Raw genomic sequence first — 18,402 nt, forward strand, 5'->3', positions numbered from 1 at the left:
GGCGGAGCAGCTGGGAGGCGGGAGCGGGGAGGGTTACAGAAGGCAAAAAGGGGCGTGGCTAAGCGGCGGTGGCGGGAAGGGAGGGCGGGGGGCGTCGAGGAAGGCGGTAGGCGGACAACAAGGAAGGAGGGCAACACGGAGGAGAAAACAAGTAGAAAACAGGCACAAATGCACGAAAAAGCGGGGAAAAACAAGGGAAAACAAGTTACAAGACAAGCACAAATTACTGTCAAAAATAGTACAAAAAACCACTCGCAGCGGCGGGAGCCGGCAACAAGACTTTTTACTTGGGCCTCGTAAACAACGTCAAAAGCGTTTCATATACGCCGGTATATATGCTGCGCACAACGAAGCGTGGAAAATAACACAAATGGAAACTGTAGAAAAAATAAGAGAAATTGATCGTATTCATTTAGAGAAAGCACTCTCTGTAGTGGACAATAGGTTAACGACTCTGTCCTCCAGAATTTATTCTTTGGATAGCATTGTATCATCTGCCATTGACATAATAGAGCAGGACTTGCTAATGTTACAACATGGTCCGTCTCAATTACGTTCTATAATGCTGCTAGGCTAGACATTACACAAAATCTCCGTTCAGGCTACGTGCCATGGCGTCTAATCAATACCACGTCATTGTTTACTGTCTTTAACCTTACAGATAAACAAATCTCTTTGGCACAAAGAGGAGCAGACTATACGGTGCTGAGCATTGAAAAACTGGAAAGATTACCATTAACTGTTTCTGAGAAGCCTGTCGTTGAATGGATAATACATGGCACCATCTCGATACCAGTGACGATTTTCCAATTTCAGTATTGTCTACAGCATATACCAGCAGGCCTGTATGAAAGGTTGGGTAAAGGATACATTAAGTCAACCTGGACTTTATCATACACACACAGATGTTGGAGTGGGGGAAAGGAGGTATTTCTTAGTACTAGAAAATTGTAAAAACTCACTAAGGGGTACACTTTTATGTGAAGGTATTAATTTACATGGAGCCTGCAAAGGTTATTTACACAACCTTTCTTGCCACATGCACTGTACTCCAGCGGCCGTGATAGAACCAATTTTCAGGCAGCTTTCCAATGGGAGCTACGTTATGCTAAATGATCACAGCTGTTGTGGCATGATGCCAGGGAAAGCCTATCTGGTTAGTGTGTCGGCCAGGGTCACTTGTTGTATGCAAGTATTGTATCCAAAGAGTAATACAGACAGGGAGACGGCGTTATGGCCTTCACTGAATATCTCTTCTATACGAATTGATACTTTGAGCAGAATGAAAGCCATTCTTTTAAAAAAAACTGTTCCACTGACCTCATCTAGAGAAACGTATGATCTGCAAGTTGCAAGGACTTTTGCAGAGATACATGCATTATTATCAACAAATTACTCAGTACATTTCGCAGAAATGCTGTGTTCGGCGACCTGCCTCTCATCTTGGGACTTTTTGTTCCTTCTGCTCCGATATGGCAAGTCCAGTCACCAACGATACCCAGACTACCATGGAACAAGCCCTCCTAGCCATGCGGTATTGTGAAAGAATTACACAGATTCTTGGCTTGGCTCATTTAAGAGATCGGAATACCACTTGGTTCCTTTCATTCAGACCAATCTGGCAAGATTGCATCTTACCTGTTCTACGATGCCTGCTTTGTGGAGAAGAATGTGTGTTAGACATCTGTCTTACACTTCCATCAGTACTGCCAATGGATGTTGACGCCTTGCTAGGTCCGGTAACGACTCATGCATTGTGTTACCCCCAACGGCTGCCAATCCTGATGACGGCATTCATTGAGATCTCACCAGCGAAGCCAGCTATTGGTGAGGTACGTGGAACAACAGGCACACAGGTACCATCTACATCGAACATTGCTAATGCGATTGACGCTGACGGCGATATTTCACATCTATGCACATTTGATCTACTTGATGAAGCAGTTCCACTTTCACCAACTGTGGTAGACGGCTTCTTTGCCAGCTTAGATGATTTGATGTTTTCTCCCGACACCGAGAATAACTTTTGAAAGTGCACACAGCGTTCCATGAACTCTGAAATTCGGCCTTCGGTTTTTCAAAACAAACCCTCTAACTTGGGAACTCTATGTTTCTACAATCTACATTTGAAAACTTTTTCTCTTCATCCCAGAATAGACCCCTTTTCACTTGGCACTAAGTAATCTGCTTAAAGTAGACCTATTCTTAGAGAACAAGAGATTCATTTGATACTTCCTATAGACAAATGTTTGGCATTATCTTATGCAAGCTTTAACTGTTTATATATTATGCTATGAAATGGTCTCGACCTTTTTTCTTCTGTACATTTAGAGCCATTTCATGACTGTCATTTCATGTTTCATTTAGATAGCATTTGTTAAATGCAGAGCTCGACAATTCCACTCGCCCGCTCACATTTGCGAGAGAGAATTGATGAGGTCGAGCTATTTTTAGGTCCTACTTGCCCTTTCTGGCGAGTAGGAAGACAAACTAACTTTTGTCCTCTGTCTTTGAAAACGGAGCAAAAGTGACAAGATAACAAGATTTAAAGGCATATTTATTGCTCACAAAGGGAATGAGCAATAAAGATGCCTTTAAATCTTGTTAACTTGTCACTTTTGCTCCGTTTTCAGAGACAGAGGTCAAGTAGGTTGCAGTTCGGTCGAGGGGATTTTCCAAGGTACTAGACCTGCAGGACTAGTACCATTTTTGAGATTTTTCGAGCCCTGAAATGACAACCATTGCTTGTAAAATGCGTACAAGACAAATACTCATGTATGTGCAGAGGCCATGTTTAATGTATTTCATGTATTTTGGGTGGAATTATGAACACATGCTTTAGTTATGTTTTTGTGCTTATAGATTTAGTAATATTAGACATAATACGTGGAGTGGGTGTTGTATAGCGTTTTAGGACCCTAGTGTAATTTTCCCGATTCATGCCATTATATAGGTGTAAAATACTGTATCCTTATATAGGCATAGAAATCACAACCATATTAAGACATAGCTCAAGTAGTCCTAATACGGCTTGGCTACGTCCACTAATTCTGAAAATCTGCAACGATTTCTTAGAAAAACCCGCCTTAAGCAGTCAGGGACTTCCCCCTGCATGAATATTAAGTTATCCAAGAAATCATGGAGTTTTCCGAAAATCAAGTCTCTAATGACGTTATTATGTCCAATCTTACGTCAAACTCAGCACCTTCAAGGTATAAATATGCCCACATTTGTCCAAACAAACACACGGTGGTTTGGAGCAGTTCGACTACCTACTTGCCCGACGTGCCCTGCTGCTGCAAGTGCCGAAGGAAGCCGACCCTCCAGCTGACGCACTGAGAGATGCTGTACTTTCTGCAGCCGAGAAATCCAGCTCCGGTCTTTCCAGGCTTCCCTTGCAGGCTGCTGGGAGATCAAGTCCTGAGAGAGAGATACAAGACCTCCTACATTCTAAACCAAGGTACGGAGCTGATTAGACCCTAAGAGAATTCTTGGAATAGATTATTGGCAACAAATACTAAAACTAGGCTACACCTCACTTACTTCTTCCCTTGTACTAGACCTATGTTAGATACACCGGGGTAGGCGTATTTTAGAAGCACCAGTTGAGTACTTTTAGCCATTATTTATCACTGTATGTATTTTATGAATTTTAGGTATCTTATGGCTTAGAGACCATATCATGCTTTTACAGTATTATTTTATAATACTCTTCGTATTATATACTCTGTACTTTACAGCAAGTATTATGATTGCAGCAGTTCATTTCTTATGCTTGAGAAAGAAGACTGTTCAATAAATACCCTTTTATTGAAAACGCCCGTATCTCTATTTCTCTGCACCTCTGGTGAAACGAAGCATGCACGATTGACCGAGTGAAATAACTATCTATTGTTTCCGCGACTCTAGAGATTGATTTCTTATTCTTGGGAAACAAAGTTGTCATGTTTTAAGCGGTTGTCAGAAACTAATCCCTTCTTGTTCATTCGAGAAAGTTTCTAGTGACCTCTGAGCTAGCTGGCACACATACAATTAAGTTTAGTATATTCGGTAGAGACCTAGTCGACTTCAGTCCTATGTCTAAACTACAGGATACACCATTCCAATGCACAGAGCCTATTGGGAATATAAGAACTACACTACCGGTGATAATGCTCCCCCATGCGATCAGTGATCCTATCTATGTGAGGTTGCTCCATGTGATCCCTAATCTTGCTTGCTAGTGTACGCCCAGGTCTCCCTCCCTCTCCGTATCGGTGCGCCGTGTGTCTACGTGAAAGGTATCGTATTTCAGACTTAGCCAAAGTATCATATTCCAATATCCGCTCGCTTATGCGGACCAGGGTATCAGCCGACGGAGTCACTGTGTAGGCACGTTCCAATTCCTGAAGCGTGGTCTCAGCCTTATGAAGTTGGCCTCTAATATCTTTCAGGATATCTGCCACGGTACCGATGCCCAACCCCCTGATTCTAGCCTTAAAAGCCCCCCGCAGCGTGGAGGTCTCATCTACTGACCCTTTATTGAGTACAAAGTATTGTTCGATGGCCTCCCGCACTGTTGCTTTATACACCGGATCAAGTAATGCCTCTGAGCGCAGCCGCCACGTAAATGGGCGATGCACGGCTGTCGGGATCTTTATTTCTAACTGCACCGGATTATGATCTGATAACGTACGCGGTAGGTTCACAACATCCAGAACCCATTATATTGCACCCCCAACCAGCAGCCAATAGTCCAGCCGCGACCAGCTGTTGTGTGACGGCGTCGCGTGTGTTCCCTCTTACATCAGGGGATTTCTCACCCTCCACACATCACTCAGACCAAATTCCACCTTAGCACTCTTAACACATTGGGCTACTTTGGGAGTTCGGTGCAACATTGGATTGGACTTATCTACCTCAGGATTCAAGTAGGTGTTCAAGTGCCCTCCTCACAGAATATTAGCTTCCGGCCATATCCTCAGTTTAGCATACATCCGCAAAAAACACCCTGTGGCGTCTGCAATAGGCCCATACATGCTAACAAATGTTACCAATGAACCTCCCAGTGTCCCCCGCACCATCGCACATCTCCCATCCTCATCGACATACGTTCGAGCAGGTGTAAATGCTACACCCCGTATAATCAGAATCATTGTACCTCTGGCATATGATGAAAACGAAGCCGCCAGCTTAAATCCCGCCCATCTGGCAGCAACACCTCGCTCAGTATGTCTAGTCAAGTGTGTTTCTTGCAGCAAAGCTATACGTACGTCATGGCGGGTCAAATAGGCTAAAACTTGTCTCACTTTTTGAGGAGAATTGAGGCCCTCACATTCCAGGACAGCAATCGGAATCGCTCAAATATCGCGGAACTGAAAGACTACCGACCACACAATAATTAACGTGCGATAGCAAAAGAGTAATAACTATGCCGCGCACAGCCAGCTCGCCATAATGTACAGCTCTCACACCAACCGCCAACAATCACAAAAATAAAAGACAATATATACCCCCCTCTCTCCACCCACCTTCCCACGCCCATTCCAACCTTCCAATTAGGTCAAGACCAACACCTACCCGCCACCCATACATCTATCCCATCTTCCATACTACTCAACAGATGGGGAACACCCGCTAGGGGGGAGGAACGGCAGCGAACACTCACTCCGTGGTGAGATTTGCCACATTACAACTATGTGACACGCCTGCGCGTTTACAACTAGGAATGTGGCCAGCATCTAATACGCCAACCCGGCACAAATTAACGTAACCACATGCAAACATATGACCCATATATGGGGGACGGGTCCTCCATCTGCAACCAATAGGACATGCAAAATCAGATCAGTAATCCACCACAGCTCTGCTGTGAATCCACTCATTTCCAGTAAAATCAGAAGAATGTCAACAACATTAATCTGTGTCCTCTAAATTGGGTGAAGCTGATGGGCTACCTGTCCCACCCTGTCGGGGCCTGAATGTACAAATATGCTTAGAAACATTTTAGGGCTGATTTTGAGTCTGTGAAAAAAAGCGCCTGTCCCTCGTGAGATATTTTCAGTTTGGCAGGGTACAACATTGCATAGGGTACAGAAGCAGAATGCAGCATTTTCTTCACCAGCACAAACTTCCTCCACGCTGCCTACACCGCCGGTGTGTAGTCGGGAAAAAAGGACAGGTTGACGCCTTTATAGTTAATGGGAGCCTTGGCCCTCGCCTCCCTCAAAATAGCGTCTCTGTTGGCATAGTTCAGTAGGCGCGCAATTATCGGGCGAGGCGGCTCTCCTGGTTTAGGCCTAGGATCCAATGAGCGGTGCGCCCTCTCAATAATCATTACAGTGGACAACACCGAGCCAAACAGTTCTCTCAGCAGGCCATAAATGAATGTCTCCATTTTGGATATGGCGGTGGACTCAGACAGGCCAATAATGCGAAGGTTGTTGCGCCTAGAGCGCGCTTCCAAATCCTCATTCTTTGCCCGTATGACCTCCAGCACCCTCTCCATTTGCAGAATCTGGGTCCGGGATCCTGCCTGCGAGTCCTGCGTGTCCGATAGTCTGTTCTTCAGGACATCTAGTCTGTGTTCATGCTTGTCCACCTTCTTCTTCACCACATCAAGGCCAGTCCCCAGTGCGTCTATTTTACTATCCATTGACTTCATCCCAGAGCGTAGTTCTAACAGGATTGTCCTGGTGTCATCCTCTGAATCCTCCGTCATCCCTGAAGCACCTTGCGTCCCAGGCTGATCCCCCATGACCTTGGTTGCGCACGTGCTGCATTTACTTTCAAACTGGAGCTTAGGCTGTTTGGGGTCGGATTTTCCCATAATGATGGTGATGCTTGAGCAGGGTACCAGGCGCCGTCTCCGTCACGGTGCACTTTGTGGTCACAGTTCAAGTGCTTCTCCCTGCCGTGTTCTCAGGCCAGCCTTTCAACTGTGTGACAGCTCCGCAGCCCCACACAATAGGCTGGTAAATATGGCAACCTGGTAAGGCACACACCTTTGTGAAGCTCAGAGGGCAAGCATGGCCGCGAACACAAACTACAGTTGTCGCCTGCAATCTTCCCCAGGCAGGCCGAGACCGGGCAGATCACCGGGGTCGCCCCCACAGATGATGAGTCTATTCTGGTGTTGAGCTGCACCCAGCAATTTAACATCACAGACCTGCATCCACTGCCACCATTCCCTTTCGTGGTCTAGTATGGGCGCGGCTGCCCCGCCATATACTATGACCGCCACCAGTGATTCAGACCACGCAACCTAGGATACTCCCAGGCCGTGCCGCCAGAACCCTCAAGCACTTTCGGTGTGCAGACACGACCCTCCCCCGCGCAGTACATAGGCACCAGTAGTGCCCCCCACATCCTAGCTCGCAAGAGCAGGCCAGGTCCCGCATCAAAGCGTACACACCAGCACCTCCACACCACAGGGCGTCAAGCCTCTACAGCCATCCACCAGCAAGCAGCAGCGGAACCGCCTCTCTGCGCCCCGGATAATCAGCCTGCCCAGGCCCTCACAAACACCTCCATGTACGGAGACAGGGGCATCTAAACAATGCCGCGCAGCCCAACTAGCACCTGGCCCAGCATGCAGCTCACTCTCCCACCTAACTCGCTTCCTCCAGGTCAACAGACGCGCCGAGCTCCCTCCGGTCCGGGTCCACCGGCAGCTCTTTGCAGGGCTCCTCAACTCTCGCGCTGCGGCCGCAGGTCTCCGAGGCCCCCTCAGCTCCAGCCACAACTCATATCACGCCGGTTGCAGCCTCAGCTTAATCGTTGTCCACAGACGGCAATACACAGTCCTGTGCAGCAAGATGAGCAGGCTCACACAAAACGGCACATCAATGGTGTGAACCGCACCACTTCCCCGGGGCAGCGCCGCTCTCCGGGAGGGCTCCATTTTCTCCATGGCCGGATCGGAGCCACTAACACCGATTTCAGCAGTTCACCAGCAGCTATGCAGGCTGACCGACACGTCCCCGCAGGGGACACAGATAAGAGGGCGGCCACCGTAGTGCCACAGGAAGGCACACGGGGCAGCCCAGCTCTCTAGGACCCGGGGGGGGGGGGGGGGTCCCGCGGGTCATTTCCTTCCTGTGGTGGGCGGGGGAGAGTATATATTCCTCCCCCGCCCACCGAGCGGCCTCTTTGTCCGCTGTCCCCTCACCCTGATGCCGTTTCCCTCTCTTCCGCATACCCGGCGCTTTCAAGGGTTGGGGGGATGTTTCTAATCTTTTCTCATTTGTGTTGCAGGAGGAGTTACAGGGCGATCCAGAGGCGGAACGGTACCCGGGAGTACCCTCTTCAGGAGCACAAAGGATGCTGAGGCCTAATATCCCCAGGAAGTCTGTGCGGTGGACCCTGGGGGTACGACGGCGCCCCGCTATCCTACGGGCGGTTGGAAACCTGTACAACCGGGGGTTGCTTGAACGCTCCGCCCCTCGTAGGGGGGGGCGTGAGCAAGAGGGTGGACCAATGGTTCACCGGAAGTGGGAGGGGCTATCTCCTCCCATAACCGCTAAGCAACGATTGGCTAAGGCCACGTTGCAAATTGGCCCGTCAGGTGGTAGGTCGCGAGGGGCGGCTTGCCTTTTGGATCGCCTGTAAGATAACCCACCTTGTTGGCATTGTGTATATGCTAATAAACCTGCAGCTACTTTTCTCCAACAAAAAAGTTGTCTTGTCTGCGTATTTCTGCCAAATGTATGTTACTGTGAGCGGGCTGGTGAGTGGCGCCGATATTGGCACTACGGGCTCAAAAGCTTCCTCGATCCTGCCAAGGGGATGGAGTCAATTTTACATGTAGTGTCTGACAGCACAGGCGTCTTCACGGCATGGTATTCGCCGGATTAATGTATCTGGCGTGCGGAGCTCCCTCAAAAGGCAGCTATTCTACCTAAAAAAGGGTAAAATGTTTCCTGATAAAAACATCAGTTCCTGCTGTTATTGAATTATAAGAGATGAGAGATACGCTGAATACAACAACAGATATTGGCTAGAAAGATGAGAAAAGCCTAGCAATATACCATGAACTCACAAACAGATCACCAGGATATTCGTCTACCACTGCACTTCACACCATTGAAACATCCAAACTTGCACACACCTTACACTCCATTTAGAGCAAATATACTAGAAGCCTCTACCAGAGAGACATCCGGGAAAGACTGGCATCCAACCTTTGCAAACGCTACAACCATCTAATGGAAAATATCACCCACAGTTTTCCACATTGTCGAAAGGATGAATAAACTAATCTAAATGAACTCACCAGGACTTTTTCAAGGCATGAGGGAGAAGCATGCGAGGCCTTGGCCACTTCGATCAAGACCACACTAGAAGTGTAGCTTTGTTTTTGTGGGAAAGACAGAAAATGAGAAAACAGATGTTAATGGCTACGAACTTGGGAGGAGAAATCACAGGCCTTAGAGGCAACTATTACACATTTGGAGAAAATAACTAAAAAGAGTATGACAAAGTCTAGAGGGTAAATACATTAGCATGATGCCTGTTTATTGAATGAATGATGATAAGCTACACAAAGTCAAGAGGGTCGATTTTCGGGGAGTATGGTGTAGGTGCCGTAAAACAATTGCCTTGTTGCCTCACCTCCAAGGAGGACTTGCATATCTAAGAAGCCAAGGTCTTCAGGGTGCATCTTCCTTTCTCCTTTCCGAATTTTTTACCTGATTGTTTTTTGTTTTTCTAATTATTTACACGCTGGTTTCCTTTTCCCGCTAGATTAAATATCTTTCCTTTGTCTTTCCTCTTTTCACCCTCTCTTATCTCTACCATATGCTTTCATGCCTATTCTGCTCCTTACCTTTTATTAGCCACGTTTTAAATTAGCTAGCAGCTAATGAACTAAAGATTAAAGACTTTCTGATTTGTTTCTTTTTTAATGTAATTATCAAATGATCATGACATCTGGAAATTAGTCTGACTTGCATTTTCATTAGCATTGACTCCAAAAAGGGCACCCTTGAACTTTGTTGGACAAAAGAGGATTATAGTCTTTGGTCCACCCTAAATACTGTTACTCGATTTATCTTTGTACCAAGTCTCCGGCACACTTTTAATCGAAAAGATTTTGACAAATTCAGTCTTAAAACACTGGAGCATATTTAGCCACCGGCCACTGTGCATTATTAAGTCACATCCCTGGATCGCTCTTATATATATAAAGGAAGGCTAGGTTCTATTGTTTTATGCTGTGCTTGTTCACACTTGTGAAAATGAGGAGCCAATGCTTTTTGAGGGCCCCACCGGGGCAGGAAGTCCCTCAACCACAATTTCATTTAGCTCATATTTTTGACAACAGCAATTCCAGCATCACAAATGCTCATTCCTAACAACTCAACTAGAAAACAACAAACTTTCTATAGAAGGTGACTAAGCATTGTTCAATTTTGCAAGTCAATTTTGCAAAGCCACTGCTGCGTGTAGAAGATTCTCTTAACCAAACTCCATCTGCTTGAATAGTAGAGGTTAACAGAATCCCACAGCGCACTTCCAGCATTTCTCTTCGAAGCAATTCAAATTCTGGAAAGCTTCAGGAGTCCACACCAGACCTTCATGCTGAGTAGTAGGTTTGTTTTTTCCCTCATAAGATGTTTTGAACAGGGCCATTGTTAGTATCCCATATGCCTTTTTGAAGTGTTTCAAGGCATGCGTAGCCCTAACAGCCTAATACTAAGAATATTTCCAGCGTAGGTTCGAACTGAGGTTTGGAAAAAAAACTATGTCCCAAGTAGTTTATTTATAAGAATGTCCCACATCTAGCTTCCATCACACGAGCCTCATTATTTTCCCCATGGCTTTGGTTATAACTAGGGTGTACTATCGAGTACAGTTAGCATATGAATCAACTGATACCACTCTAGTACCGCATGCATTATTTTAGGGAGAACATTAAGTTATTTAAGTGTTTCATAGCGGCTGTTCTTTAGGAAGTGAAAAGAATAAATAACTTCTCTCCAACTTTGAGGCTGATTCCGAAGCGGTCGCAAATGGCTCTGACCATCGATCTGAGCCGTTCTGACCGAATCAGAATTGCCGGTTCGGATTCCTTTCTGACTGAGCCAATCTCATGGGCTCGGTCGGAAAGGAATCCGAACCGTATTTCTGAAAGGCCACTGATCGGCTCGGAGAGCCCGGCTGCCATTCGGGAATCTTCTATCAATCCCTCGGGCGGCTCTTTTCCGGCCCAGAAAGGCTGTTGAAATCCCACTTTCAGGGCCCCCAGCAGGGCCCCCATTGGTGCAAGGCCTCTGAATGGCAGCCTAGGGGCAACTATGGTGCCCCCCTGTTGATCCCTGAACCCAGTGGCAGGCACCTTTCAGAATGCAAGCTCCAATTGTAAAGTACGTGAATGCGACCGAACAGGGATCAGTCACATCCTACTTGCAGGGCTGGAACCCACAACAAGAGGTTGTTTAGTTCATGTTCCCAACTGATGTGGGACAGACTCTGGTCCATCCAGAATCGGGCCCTAGGAGTTCATTCTTACATCTCAGTGCTTTAGCTGATAACATGTAGGTTGTTCTGCTCATCTACTTGTGTATGTCTATTTTTCATTTAACATTCAGAAATGCAGTTTGTTTGTTCTGCATATTTTGAGTGAATTATTGGCATAGCAGTCACTCCTAATGGAGGACTACCTATGTTTTTTTACTGAGTTTTATATAGCCGAACTTGACCCAAAAGTATGGGGTATCAGAGCGCTTTGCAGGAGCACCAGTTGCATTACATGAGGACACATTCATTTTTGTTAGGCACGGAGAGATTAGGGGCAATATGTATCAACATTCCGTTTTGCGATTCCTAAATAGCGATTTTTAAGGAATCGCTATTTAGAAACCGCAAAATGGTATGTATGTAGAAATTCCCTTCTTGTTAGCGATTTCTTAAAATTCCTTAATTGCGATTAGCAAATTGCTAATCGCAATTAAGGAATAACTTCCCATTCATTTTATGAGCCTGGAGGCCCATAGGAATGAAGGGGAAATGGGCGAATCGCAATTTGCTAATATTTTCAAGGGTGCAGGGGTGTCCAAAGGACACCCTGTTGCACCCCTGAAATCTGCATGGGTGCACATGTGGCGCACATACATGCCCTAAGGGCATGTATGTGCGTCACATGGCACTTTGAAAAATGACAAAATATGCATTTTGAAAGGAATTCGCAACTAGAAGTTGGTGGTAATTTGCGATTCCTTAAGGCCAATTTGCTATTTTTTTTAGCTTCTTACATTGTATTTAAGGAATCGCAAAATTTGCGATTCCTTAAATGCAATCGCAAGATAAGGAATCGCATATTTTGCTATTCCTTATTTCTCAAGCAGATTTCCTTGATGCATACCATTAGTCCAAATTGCATTCGCAAACGCCGAAATTCTGCGAAGTCAATTTGGCTTGATACATATGGCCCTATGTGATTTGCCCAGAATCGCAGGATGTTGTGCATCCATGCCGAGATTCCAACACGGTTCCCCAGATTTGAGGCCGACTGCCCTAGCCACCAGGCTACATCCTCTCCTATTGCAAGAATGTCAGACAGAAAGAACTGTTCTTACTGTGTTCCCCATCCAGTTTCAGAAAGCAGGTACTTGCATGCTGTGCACTGCCTCGTAATGCTTGGCACAGCAAGCGCTCCCCTCGGTTAAGGTTATGTAAACATTTTCGCCCGTAACGTCACCTTCTTGATGACAAAGTGTTAGACCTGGTGGGCGTTGGTTTCGGCGCATGAAAGCTGTGTAGTTTCCGACATCGTGCATTTTAAATGCTAGCTAACATAATGAAATGCATTGTGTTCTCCAGACGTCTGGTGTTGCCTTCAATCCTATTAAAACCCATCACAAAACCTTTCTACAAATCTCTTCACATCTGCAACGTCCATCCCCAATCATTGGCATTGCCTCTGCAGTCTCTTTAAAACTAAAGATGAACATTTTGATGTTATCAGTAAATCACCCAATAAAGCAGTCATTAATATGTGCATGACACTTGCTGTTCGGTTTTTACCTCAAAATTATTATTTTGTTGTTTAATGCAGCACAGTGACTCTCCCATCAGTGAATGGCTCAGGACCCATCACCGCCACCATGGCTGCCTACATGTCTAATGCCTTTACTGAACCGTACACAGTAGATACTCAACTGACGGTGGGAACGCCACTCTACATTGGCATCTCCACTACATTCTCCGATGCAGACGTGTTTTCGTTGAGAGCAGACAAGTGCATTGCTGCCCCCAGCAACAACCCCGCTGACCCCTCTGTGCTCTTAATATCAAACGGGTAAGTGGTCATTACACAAGTTAAAATAGTCTGAAAACGCTAAAGTTATATTAAAATCACATACGAAGTAAATAAGCAAAAAAGTAGGAATGAAGTATTCTCGGATGTCATGAAAGTCAAATCTGAACAGCAGATAACTGTGACGTATACTCTTTAATGACCTGCACCGGCTCTGTTTGAAAAAGAGAGGCCACTTAAGTTGGAAACACATACCCAGTGATAATGAGTGAATGATTGAATTATTGACATAATTTGTCTAGCGCCCACCTCTCACTTTAAAAGCACGCATCAGGAACTGAAAGAAACACGTTGGTATTCAGAGAAAAAGTGAAAACGGAGTAGGAATTTAAGTGGAAATGCACTTTACACATGACTGATTGATGCTGTGAGCTCAGCTGCCGCTAAAACCTGCCCACCACGAAAAGGGGGCTGGAGGTCCCAAGGATCCCTGCACATCCCAACACCTGTCCCCATCCGCAGATGACAAAAATACGGCACACACATCCTTTAGAGCTGATCCGGATTTATTTGGGAAAAGCTGAATCTCGGGCCAGATGTATGTATGTATGTATGTATGACAGGATTTAGCATGCGCAAACGGGTTTGTGACCCGTTCGTTTGCGCATGCTAAATCCTTATGGACCATATAAAAACATACAGCCACATGCATCAAGCTAAAAATCGGTCACAAATGGGCAGATTCTCAGAATCTGCCCCTTTGCGACTGGTATTTTTGCATTTGGGATGCATCATCCCAAATGCAATAATCGCAAATTTAAGGAATCCCAAATTGAGATTCCTTAAATGCAATGCATCAAAGTAAAAAAATTAGCGATTTCGCTAATAGGAGTAGCAAATTACCGTGAAGTTGAACTTCATGGTAATTTGCAAAAACTTTGAAAAATGCACTTTTGTGCATTTTTCAAAGTTTCATGTTGCGCACACACATGCCCGTAGGGCATGTGTGTGCGCAACATATGTGCACAGATCAATTATAGGGGTGCAACAGGACACCCCTGCACCCTTGAAATTGCATTTTCAATTTGCGATTCGCTAATTGCGAATTGCAAATTGAGAATGTCTTCCCATTCATTACTATAGGCCCATAGGAATGAATGGGGAGGTATTCCTTAATTGCGACTCGCAATTTGCAAGTCGCAATTAAGGAATATTTAGAAATCGCAATTTTTTTAGCAATTTCTTGATGCAAGCCTTTTGCTATTCCTTATTAGCGAATCCTTATTTTTCGCTAATAAGGAATCGCAAATGGCATTGTTGATGCATGTGGGCCTTTGTGTTCTGCATATTGTTTTGCGAGTCGCTATTAGGAAGGGGCGTTCCCTTCCTAATAGCGACCCCAAAGCCATTTATGAATGTTTTGCGACCGCATTTGCAGTTGCAAATACTCTCAAATTACCACCCCCTTCAAGAGGGTGGTAATGCACTCGCAAAAGGGAAGGGGTCCCTAGTGGACCCCTTCCCCTTTGCAAATGCAGGGGGAAATATTTTTGGGGGGCAGGCAGTAGTCCCAAGGGCCACTGCCTGCCCTTAAAAAATGAAACAAAAACGTTTCATTTTTTCTTTTTTAAATGCATCCTGTTTTCCTTTAAGGAAACCAGGCTGCATTAAAAAAAAGAAACCTGCTCTATTGAAAAGCAGTCCCAGACATGGAGGTGTGCTGAGCCCAGCAGGCCACCATCCCTGGGAGGGCCAGACATTCCAACTGGGGTCGCAAATTGTGAGTGGCTCATTAATATTCATGAGCCTCGCATTCTGCGATGCCCTTGGGAATCCCAATCAGTGTCTCTGACACTGTTGTACATTCTAAATTGTGACTCACAATTTGCGACTCGCAATCGAGCGCAAATTCCGACTCGCAATTTAGAATGGTTGTACACTCTGGCCCTTAATTTGGTATTCTTGGTAGTGTCGCAAATATTGTGGCAGGGCTTGAACTTTGGAACACAGAGTCAATCAGTGGTTGAGTCTCACACCTTGTAGCACTGAGTGGATAAGAAAATTAGCCCTCGGAGCACTCTCTGTCTCACTCGATGTCCTAGGTTCTGCGTTTCGTCCATTGCCACCGGAGGCCTAGAAACAAACAAACACACACACACACACCCACACATATGCACACACACGCAGACACACACACCCACACGCACAAACACACACACCCTCAAGTTAGCAGGACTGTAGGGGTGACTGTGGAAGCAGTCTTTTAACTCTAACTCCACGCTCTCTCCTCTTCACAGCTGTCCAGTGACGGATGCAGTGGACGTACAGATTATCCACAACGGCGATTCCCTAGAAGTTATGTTTCAGATAGAGACATTTGCCTTTAACGACCAGTCTGCAGTGTACATGAGCTGTGATGTATCCCTGTGCCAGAAGAAAACACCAAACACCTGCGGGGTAAGTGATGGGGTTGATGCAGAAAAGGAATTTAATTAACTTCCAATACCATCACTTGTGTAAAGAATGAGGTGGGCCTGCATCATGGGGGTGTGCTCAGTGCTGACACAAAGCAGAAGTGTGCTCCTCTTTTAAGGCTGCGCCTGCTGTGTTCTAGCTCTTTTCTTAGTGCAGATTCGGGGCCCATAAAGCGCTATGTGGTTAATCAGAATCCACAACCGAGGCTAGTCCTCAAAATCAATACATTTAGATAAAGTGAAGCACACCAGACTCCACTAGGATGTCAGAGATGGTTAAGGTTTCCAACCATAAAGGTTTATTAAAGGTTAAAGGTTTACAGATTCAAAATCATCAAATCAGGATCAATCGGTAATGAATATATGAATAAATTTAATGAATATGAAGTTCAAAATCAATCAAAGTCATATAGGAAAGAAACCAAACTAATATAAAGTTGACTCAAAGAAAAAGGTAAGTAGAGTTGGTTCTCCCACAAAACAGGTGCCCTACTCTGATCTCAGCTGCCTGCAAGCTTTCTGGAAAGGTTTCTGAGCTCTCTAATGCATTGCAGTTGCTTAAATCAGATAATTCTAATATTTGAAACACCTACGCATGGTTCCCACAAAACAAACCAATCAGGTTAAAGCATACTGATATAACACTAAGTCATTCGTTTCTCAGATTCCTACACAATGAAGCGTCCCTAAGTGACCTTCAAATTTACATGTATCTGCAAATTAACAAGACACATTGGATCAGTCTGTGCTCTGCAGGTGGACTGTATAACAAGTCGTTAGAACATTCTACATTTAACACGCAAAGCAATACATTTATTACAAGAAAGGCAACAAGGACACATCGTGTCTATTAATTGTAGTTCAGCTTCTCCTAGAAATAAAGAAATGCACATATATCAACAGGATGACAACCAGATGTCAGACATGTAAAAAACAAACCTGCATTAGCCATGATCAATCTTAATGTCAATGTAACGCAAAATATCTAATATGAAAATAACTCCATCATCTTCTCTTGTGAAGCCGTGAGCTATGGTTGCCTCTTCCTGGTTCCAAGCTATGCTGTCTCCAGCTCATGCACTATCACAGAGACTGTCCTGCTCTGCGCCAGTCAACCTGTTTCATGATGTGTCCCCGCGGCTCGCATCAAGAACAGGTCGCTGGCTTAGAGCCGAGCTGAGAGCCTGTTTTTATGGATTTGCACTGTCAAATGAGCATACAATGACTTCCTCCTACTTAGTCCATGAGCTGCAGACAGTACAGCTCATAAACAGAGAAGTCAAACACTGCTCAATGTTTCAGAGCTATGCAACCACATTAAAAGGCCGCAGACTCAGACAGGAGCTGAGTGCATGTTATTTTTTGTAAGAGGTGTCTAAAGTTAATATATATAATTCAAGATTTTTCCAAAATAATGCATGTAGTGCAGACAGCACAAGCCAGAAACAGTGACCAGGGATAAAAAATTTGCTAGCATTCGCGCCAAGAATTTTCAATTCTATTAAGAACACAGAGGCGCGGATTATGCTTCTCTTTCGTTTATTGCTACTCACAGCAGCCAATGAAAACGTTGTATTACACAAAATAAACTACATTTCCCATGATGCTTCTTCTTACATCATATCCAGTCTGACCCCATAAGAGCCACCATTTTCTAATCCTGACCCTCTTTCTTTGCTCGAATTCTAGAACAATATAACAATAATCAAGTCCAAACTATCATCCTCTAACGCGGAAGAGCCATAACAACTGGAATGTTATACATCTTCTTCAATAAGAAATAAATCTATTCCGTCTTCTTTTCGGAACCTGAAAGGAATGAAACATTGGAGAACCCGTAACTTCTGCTAACAGAATATAAAATACATACCGGTGGTCAGATATTACCGATATAGTAACATAACAGGGTGGGATAATCCTCGTCTCCGTGTCCTTAATAGAATTGAGACTTCTTGGTGCGAATGCTAGCAAATTTTTTATTCTATTAGAGGACCAGAGGCTTCGGATTATGCTTGTTTAACACTTCAAAAACTATAGTAGTTATATCACCCACCGGTTTATAATTAAATTGTTTAAACACAGATTCAGATGACCAATCAGCAAATCTCATAATGTACAGAATGGTTGAACCTAACATAAAGGTTTTGGACGCCATAGCGCCACGCACTGAATATGCACCAAACACCTGGGAATCCACCCCAGCCTCTTTCATAACTAATTTTAACCTTCTCGCTATTGTTGCTGTAGATACTGGATTGAATGTTTTTTTCAAGGCGATCAATAGCTGTTTGGAACCTTCTTGTCTCACGGACCGTGTCCCATCCTCATATGCCTACAAGCATTGTCCAAACATCATTTTTCATTATGAGGAAAAGCATTATGCTCAATATTACTTGACATTGTTTTCGTCCTGCTCGTAATGGTAAATTAGACTCCCACTGGAGTATATACATACTGTTATGGGTAGAGTCTTTACGTGAGAAGAACGACTGCAAGCAGAGAGACACAATAGAAAAGCTAGTTTAATAGACAATTGTTTTCTCGATAGTTGAGAATTACAGGGCCATTTATCAAACAAATTTAGCACTAGCGATACATCCCATAAACATAAATATTTTGGTTTTGTGGGGTTAGCTACTCTAATACCCTTAAGCAATTAACACACAACTGGGTACATACCTATTGGTCTAC

At 44.8% G+C, this 18,402-nt stretch overlaps 1 protein-coding gene across 1 annotated transcript in view; it reads left to right on the forward strand.

Annotated features, from left to right (window-relative positions):
* The window catches only part of LOC144825162 (uromodulin-like), a 763,320-nt gene that overhangs the window by 602,462 nt on the left and 142,456 nt on the right, over window positions 1–18,402 (forward strand). Inside the window, exons 5-6 of the mRNA XM_078684028.1 lie at window positions 13,037–13,279; window positions 15,535–15,694. Of these exons, the coding sequence (XP_078540154.1) occupies window positions 13,037–13,279; window positions 15,535–15,694 (403 nt within the window). The remainder of the gene's footprint in view (window positions 1–13,036; window positions 13,280–15,534; window positions 15,695–18,402) is intronic.

This window comes from Lissotriton helveticus, chromosome 3_1 (genome assembly GCF_964261635.1).
Source record: "Lissotriton helveticus chromosome 3_1, aLisHel1.1, whole genome shotgun sequence".
Taxonomy (NCBI): domain Eukaryota; kingdom Metazoa; phylum Chordata; class Amphibia; order Caudata; family Salamandridae; genus Lissotriton; species Lissotriton helveticus.